This window comes from Chenopodium quinoa, unplaced genomic scaffold (genome assembly GCF_001683475.1).
Source record: "Chenopodium quinoa cultivar QQ74 unplaced genomic scaffold, ASM168347v1, whole genome shotgun sequence".
In the NCBI taxonomy this organism is placed as follows: domain Eukaryota; kingdom Viridiplantae; phylum Streptophyta; class Magnoliopsida; order Caryophyllales; family Amaranthaceae; genus Chenopodium; species Chenopodium quinoa.
The window spans coordinates 3,093,402-3,101,918 of NW_018743331.1; the positions used below are offsets into that span (position 1 = coordinate 3,093,402).

At 36.1% G+C, this 8,517-nt stretch overlaps 1 protein-coding gene across 1 annotated transcript; it reads right to left on the minus strand.

The window, feature by feature from the left end:
* Positions 1 to 2,966: 2,966 nt before the first annotated feature.
* On the minus strand, positions 2,967 to 7,742 carry LOC110737762 (F-box/LRR-repeat protein At3g48880-like). The gene is made up of 3 exons (XM_021918111.1): positions 7,555 to 7,742; positions 5,257 to 5,606; positions 2,967 to 3,768 (listed from the first exon to the last, which is right to left on the minus strand). Exons 2-3 carry the CDS (start codon positions 5,604 to 5,606, stop codon positions 3,225 to 3,227), a joined length of 894 nt encoding a protein of 297 aa, XP_021773803.1. The 5' UTR covers positions 7,555 to 7,742; the 3' UTR covers positions 2,967 to 3,224.
* Between the last annotated feature and the right edge of the window lie 775 nt (positions 7,743 to 8,517).

Sequence of the window (8,517 nt, forward strand, 5' to 3'; positions counted from 1 at the left end):
CAACCATCTTTGTGTATTGGGCCAGTGGTAATTGGTAGCTTAATAGTTCCACACACCGATCTTCTTGAATTGTCATATGCCCTAATGCTTTGTGTTGTTGCATGAAAATCTTTTTCCGGGTTTAGGCCTAGATATTTTGCGGTTCGTAATGGGCACACATTCACGGTTCGCAATGTTTATTTTAAGGTTTTTCTATGTCGTACCTTTGTGTTTTTCACTTTTCTACATTGTACCATCTCTTTTTGAAAATTACTCACGATACCCTTGTATTTTATATTTTCTTATCTACTATGCCTTCATTGTTAACCTAGCGTTAAAAATTCCGTTAATTTTGTTAATACTAAGAATTTTTCTATGTTGTGCCCCCTTGGTTCTTTATTTTTAAGATGTACTTATTTTTTTTATCAATTTTAAAATGGAAAATGTCATCATTAATGTACATTGATAATGGATGTCAAAGCTTCATTGAACGAGTTTCAAAACAAAAAAAATATTAAAACTGAGAAAAGGTACAACTTATAAAAACACCGAGAACATAATAATAAATCTATGCAGTTTGACCAGTACATTTGCCAACGTATGAGTTTGACTAACAATTTATTTAATTATCAATAAATATAAATTATAAAAGAGAAATTGATGTTCAAAAACTATAAATTAAGACGATTCTAACAAGTATCAATATGACTATATTTAACACTAATATTAGTTAAAGACCTGAAAGTGGTGTAGGCAAATAGTGTATAAGTTATAATAAAGTATTTATTTTGAAAAGGAGAGTAATTTTTTTTTTATTTTTTTATTTTGAGACTCATTTAATAATGCTATGACATCCATTATCAATTGGACATTTAATGGTGGAATTTTTCATTTAAAAATGGAAAATTTGTTCAGAAAAACCTTTTAAAGTGAGCATTTTGTCAAGAAAAACCTTTTAAAATTTTTTTGGCCAGGAGAAACCTATTTAAAAATTTATTTTGTTCAAGACAACCAAGTGAGACTTTCCGATGTTGACTCACACTTTTCCGGCGTTGACCACCCTTTTTCCCTTATGCGTGACTCACGTGACTCTAAATCTCTAATCACACTCCCATTTTTCTAATTCCACTCCCTTTTCCTTCCAATTACACACACTCTCTCTTGCTCTCTCTCTCTCTCTCTCCTTCTCACTCTCCTCCTTCTCTCCTCCCTCTCTCCTCTATGTGAACAAGCCATTGTTGAAGTCTAGTGAATTCTAAGCAATTGAAGGCATTCCCAACTAGTTTCGACCAGAGGTAATTGCTTAATTTATCCAACTCTCAAGGTTTCGAAAGTTGATTAGAAATTAGGGTTCCCCCCCCCCCTTAAACTTTCTCAATTATGCAGCAATTATGGTTCGAGGAGGTGATTTGCAGTATGGGTGTGGCTTTCCTCTTACGAAGAGGACTTCATGGACCCATGATAATCCTAGGAGGGGATTAATTACGACCTCGATGCTTGTTCATAGAGAGGAGAGAGAGAGAAAAAGAGAGAGAGTGTGTAGTTGGAGGGAAAAGGGAGTGGAGTTAGGAAAAGGGGGTGTGATTAGAGATTTAAGAGTCACGTGAGTCGCACATGAGGGGAAAGGGGTGGTCAACGCCGGAAAGTGCGAGTCAACATCGGAAAGTCTCACTTGGTTGTCTTGAACCAAAAAAAAAATTAAACAGGTTTCTCGTGGCCACAAAAAAAATTATAAGGTTTTTCTGAACAAAATGTCTACTTTAAAAGGTTTTTTTGAACAAATTTGCCCTTTAAAAATTGATAAAAATGGTACATAAGATTATAAGAATAAACAAAGAACCATAGGGGCATAACAGAAAAAAGTTCTTATTACTAACAAAATTAACGGAATTCCTAACAACAAGTTAACGGTGAGGGCATAATAGATAAGAAATAAGGGTACGTTTCATGAAGAGATGATACAACGTAAGAAAAAGTGAAAACACAAAAATACAACGTAGAAAAACCCTTTAGTTTAAGATACTATTACTACTTTTAGTCATCTTATCTAAAGTGGACGTACATTAGTTTTTGCCAAATGAAAAAGGACAAATAAAAAAGAATGATGGAGTAAGGGAATGAGTTAAGCATGTCTGAAATGAAAACGAAGATTAAAAAAAAATAAAAACTTAAAAACCGCAAGCTTTATTATTGGGGGGGTGTTAAATACCGCCATTCAAAATGATCAAAATCGCCAACATTTAGTGTAAATGGACAAGCATGCCCTTAGTACTTCACTACTATCTTCGCTCTTACCACCAATCACTAACACCTTGACACCAGCACCCTAATTGACGACTAACACCACCACCACACTAACCGGCGACGACCACCACCACCCTGATTGGCGACCCACCACATCCCCCTCAAAGACGACCCACCACCTTCCATCTTTGATGGGAAGGTGGTGGTTTTTTTTTGGCAACCGTACCAACCGAAGCACAAAACCGATTACCGAGTACAGTAACCGGTTTTGGGCTTCGGTTACCATGGAATCGGTTAAGGTGCATGGTAACCGGAGCCCAAAACCGGTTACCACGCAAGGTAACCGGAGCCCAAAACCTGTTATCGTGCGTGGTAACCAGAGCCCAAAACCAATTACCACGCACAGTAACCGGTTTTGGGCTCCGATCACCGCGGTTGCCTGAAATTAAAAAAAAAAAACCACCACCTTCCCGCCGGCGAGGGAAGGTGGTGGGTCGCCATAGAGGGGGTGTGGTGGGTCGTCGGTTAGGGTGGTGGTGGTCATCGCCGGTCGGAAGGGGTTGCGGGTCGCCAGGAGGATAAGGGGTGGTGAAGTAGTAAAGTTACGATTGTCCATTCACACCAAATGTTGGCGGTGTTGATCATTTTTGTTGGCGGTGTTTAACAACCCACTTATTATTCTCACACATTCCCAGAAATAAGAACCAAAATCTTTTCCCATATAAATCAGTCTTAAAGTTTGGAATTAAGAACTAAATTAATTTCGTAACAGGGTAAAGGATGCATTTAAAGCAGCTACAATCTTGTTAAGTTGTTCCCATATAGCAAAAACTGCAACAGATTTAAATTAAAGGTTGCCGGAAGACGATTACACTGTAAATCAGCAAGTCAATCCAAAAAGATTGAAGTCGTTGCGAAATAATCCTAAGATAGTTAACTAAAATTGCAACCTCCCCCAAAATATATAAGCATGAAATACAAATAAATAAGAGTAAATAAGATTAAAGACGAGCACGATAATCAGATTTAAAAGGCTTGAGATCAGGAAAACAGCTCCGGAGAGGTAAATTACACTTACGTGGAGCACACTTCCTACAACGGTCTCGAGCGCATTTCAGGTGCACCTTAACACCAGCAGCCTTACGCCGAATCTCCTCTTCATTCCACTCTAAACATAGCGACATCCAATCGCTAAACAATATCCTGCAGTCAGGAACACGAAAACTATGGCGAGTATCCAATAACTCCAAATCTTTGTGGCCATCCAAAATAGTAGACAATGCATTGATCGATAAAGCACAATAGTCGAGCCTCAATCGCTTGAGTTGAGGACATCTGTCACGTATAATTGTTGCAATATCATCATCCACAGCGCCAAATAACCGCAGAGTTTCGACCTCAGTAAAGTTTCTTCGGAATTGTGCTATTAATACTGAAGGACACTGCACTTTCTTCAGCTTCTTCCAGTATTTCATAGCAGGCAGAATAAAGGTAAAATTCGTACGCACTGCCCGGGGTATTATCAACTTCTGCATGGAAGGTGTCCTGCAAAGTACATACAAACATGTAAGTATTGTCTATACAAGGTAGCATTTGAGGTATAGGTAGAGGTAGCAAACAGGTCATTTGGGTCAGGTCTTGTTCTCGAGTCAAGTCAGGTTCTAAACTACACTTGAATTTAACTGATTTGATGTTGCTTTTCTTCCATGTAATTACTAATTTTTACAAAAGCAAAGCTGTAGTAAGCTTATACTACAGCTTGAATTGTTTCTACCGATTAAAGTCCTATGTTTAATAAATATTCCATATTAAACTTCTTAAAATGAAAAGCTCAAATTTACCAAATGAATCAGTTTTAATCAAGAAAAAATTCACAAGAATAATCTCACCTTTGGCAAATCTTCTCAAAATAATCCCACCTTTTCTATGTATCTTCTCGAAATGGACCCTTTTACTAAGTACTTGGTCAGGCGGTATTAGGTGGACTTTTATTTTGTTTTCCCTCCCTTATCAATTAATTATCCTAACTACCATCCCATTTCTGAAACACCATTACTCGCTCTTTCCCCTTCCATTAATTAAAGACCAGAAAATTAGCCAAAAAAAAAAAAAAAAATCGTTGGGTTTGTGGGGATTACGCATAAAGTACAATGGTGGATGTATGCATCAAAATTTAAGGTAATGTTTTATGAATTACTGTCTAAATTTTTCGAAAATGTGTGGCTTGGATATGAAATTGTGTTTTCCCTTTTTTTTTTTTGTTTTTTTGTTTGTTTGAATAGGTGATTGTCGATACTTGTTTGTTGAATGTTGATAGTTGCTTGTTGCGATTAGTGCTCTACATTTCTACAAAATTGAGCCTTGATTGTTGCGATTATTATTGTAATGGAGAATGTCACGTTGAAGTTCTGGCATGGTGGTGTATTTAAGGAAGGAAAAAAGGGATTAAGAGAAGAATGGGGAGCACACTTATGGTGGAAGACAGGGGAGAAGATAATTATATAGCATAGCAATTCCAAGTTATATAGAAACCCACAAACTGTGCAATGGTAAGTGCCACATAGGCCAATTCACCTGTTGCAAGTCATAAATGAAAGGGGTCCATTTTGAGAAGATTCATAGAAAAGGTGGGATTATTCCCAAATTTTTAAAAGGTGAGACTATTTTGAGAAGACTTGCAAAAGGTGGGATTATCCTTTAATCAATAAGAATTAGTATAATGAGTTTTGATCAGTAAAATTGGTAACCCCGAGAAGAAAAGCAGTGAAATCAGTCAAAATTATGAGAAGTAAATGGGGCCTAAATTGAATTTTATTGATTAAAAACATATTTTAGCCAATAATTTACAGATTTTTAAATCATGAAGTTTAGCGATTAAAACTTACTTTCACTAATTTGAACAAATTTGATTTGTAAATAAAAGTTTAATGAAAAATTATTGATTGTAATTAACAAGCTAAGTTTAAGGTAAATCAATAATTTCTTGAATAAAACAATATATCTCACAAAATTGACAATAAATACAACAATTACCTTTTAGCAATATACCGATACTTATATTCTTGAAGAAAGGTTTCGCCATGATAAAATGCAGAGCAAGAGTCAACTGGCATAGTATCCAGCCTACGCTTCAAGAAAACAAGATATCTATCGTTCATTCGTTGGAACTTAGGGCAATCCAAGCGTTTGAGATTGATCACACCAGGGGGTGACATTGAATCTAATACTGCCGACAACCATGTCTTGCTCACCAAACACGCTACACAAAGCCTATCCCCCAATGGCACTCTCTTCATTATCTTTAACAATACATCGTAGTTCATTTCATCCCAACTCCACACTGTCGTAGTGCCACTTTCCGCCCTAAATAACTTCAATCGCATCTTTATCACAGCAACATATGATGAAAAAAAAAGACAATCAAAGAAAGTTAAAATAATAGTTATTCAAGATATTTCAAGTGGTCATCGAATAAAACACTGAAACCTTACTCATCCTCCAGGAAGTTCAAATTATTGATACTCAGGATATTTCAATTGGTCACCAAATAGAACATTAAAATTTAAATCACCCTTCAGGCTTACTTCAAAACCAACTATGAAAGGGCAGATTACTCCACTAAATCTAATCTAACTTATGGTTTCCTCTCTCCAATCAATATTTCTACTCCCTACGACACTGCCCAAACTAGAGGTGAGTAGAATAGCCATCATATTTCAACGGATCAGATTTAGTTTTGCTTAGTCCTCCTAATAACCAATTAAAATGTTGAGTATTAACAATAAGGTTCTTAAATATTGAAAAATTGCAAAATTCAAATATATGAAGCTAATTTAATAAGATTCATTATGCTAGAAAACTCTAAACTTATACAAGAAACTTCGTTTCACAACCAACACATCCAAGCCCGTCCCTGAGCTCAGGTAGAAGAGGTCTAATTACATAGTTCAATCCTAACATTCAGTGGCGGATCCAAGATTTGATTAATAGGTTGTCCCATCATCGTCCATCGACCGCATATAATATCATAAAACAGTCAAAGCTTGTATAATAGTCAAAGCTTGTATCATCGTCCATCGACCTTGTACTATACAAAACCTGAACTCTAAACCAAATTCCTGAAAGATCTCAACCAAAATGTTCAACAATCAACACAAACTTGAATACACCTTTTTCGGGGTCTATGTCAATGCAAATCTACTTCCCTTGTACGGTATACATGGTCTCATGACAATTAGTCAATGTTTGTTCAAACAAATCTCGTGCTTTAAAACTCCAAGTTACCAGCAAATATTCTACCTCAAGGCTCAGAAAGTCAGAAGCATTCATATCTATAAACATCATTTTCTATGGATGGCAAGCATTACCATTTGAACTAAAGTAATTTAAATGAACTCTATAAGACACTCCCATACAGTCACAGGAGAATTGTGCATAAGTCATTGAACAATGCTACCAAGACAAAGTTCACCCCTATTGGCCCTATTCAATCATCAACAGTCAACAATCCTTGATCAACTACCCATTAAACTATAAAAATAACCCCTTTACACACATCTTATGCAAGGACTGCTCATAATTTAATTAGGAAACTCAATTCAGCAAAGCTATAGTTCATGTCAACTTACAATCAAAACCTCAGAAAAATAATCCAATCTAAGTAATAAAGGATGCTCTAGAAATGAGTCAATGCTAGTGAGTTTCTCAAAAGTAGGAACTCAGCGGGAACTACATTGTTATTAATTTGCCTTTCTTAGTGCCCATGGCCTCACACAAATGCCACTCTATTTCTTAATATCTTCAAATCTCTGGAGCGTTCATCTCAAATTAAACCAGAAAATAAACATTAAGTTATTTTGTCTCAGGTAATCGTACAGGGCTAAAGTAAACATTGTCTCAGGCAATAGACCCCCCGCCCCAGCCCCACCAACGAAACCGCCCAAAACTTGAATTCCCCAACCCGAAACCACCCTAAACTCCCATCCCTTTCCCCACCCGAAACCCCCACCCCTTTCCCTGACCCGAAACCGCCGTAGACTCGAAACCCCTACCCCTGAAACCATTCCCCCACCCGCCGGAATTTGTGAATTTGTGTTTTTCCTATAAAATAAAATAAATAAACTACAATTCACAAATTAGCAACCAAAATTGACTCAATTATCAAACTAGACTCCAAAAATTACGTTAAATTCTTCGACTATCTATAACCAATAGTTCAATTATCCAACTTCGAAGAACCCTAAATTGAGTATATACTGACAATTAAATACACGATTAACACTAGATTGTCAAAATTAATATTAGATGATTAAAGAAAAAGAAGCATCTAACCTTAGAGACTGCTTCAATGGAGGAGAGAAAGCTCAAAAGCCCCTTCAATGGAGAATTTCGAGTACGCTTAAATGGAGGAGAGAGAGAGGAAGGAGTACAGCGAGAAATAGAAATAAAAGAGTACAGAGAGAGGAAGGAGTACAGCGTGATTCGTGAAAAAATTTCAGGTGTTTTTTTTTTTTTTTTTTTTTTTTAATAAAATATTAGGTTGGACTGAGACCCGACTACACGTGGGTCTGGCATGCAAACATTAAAGGGTTCTGCAATACATTAGCAACCAAATTTGATTTAATTATGAAATAAGACTAGAAAAATCACATAATTTTAGGGATGTTTTATTCAATTATCATATTAGGCTCATAATTTTTCTTTTCTAGCAACATAATCGCTGGTTATAATCTTCAACAATCTTAGTAATTAGAAACAATATTCGAACCCTAAACTTACTGCACTGACAATTAAATTAAATTAGATCAAATATAAACCGTAGATTGTGAAATTGATATGATGATTACAAAAAGAAACAACAACTTACCGCAGAAGCTGCTTCAATGGGGGATACAAGTAATAGAAGGCGCCTCAAATGTTGACTGCACTTCAATGGAGAACTGAAAGAGAGAGAAGAGCAGGAGGAGGAGAGGTAGGCTTTGTTTATCCTCCGATTTTTGTTTTTTTTTCTTCTTATATTGACAATTAGGACAATTCAATGGGTTGGAGCCCCGCCCCAATTATAAATGGGTCAAATCGGTCTAGTAAATACATGGGGCTGATCTTTATAAGGTCCATTATAATTATAATAGATAATGCTCGAGCAAATGCTCGAATTTTTAAGTTATTTGCAAATATAGAATTTTTTTAAAATTATTATGAAATACTCCCTCCGTTTCATAATTAGAAGCCTATTTTCCATTTTTCATGGGAATTAAGGAAGTTGGTTGGGAGTACAAATATGCATGTGGGGTT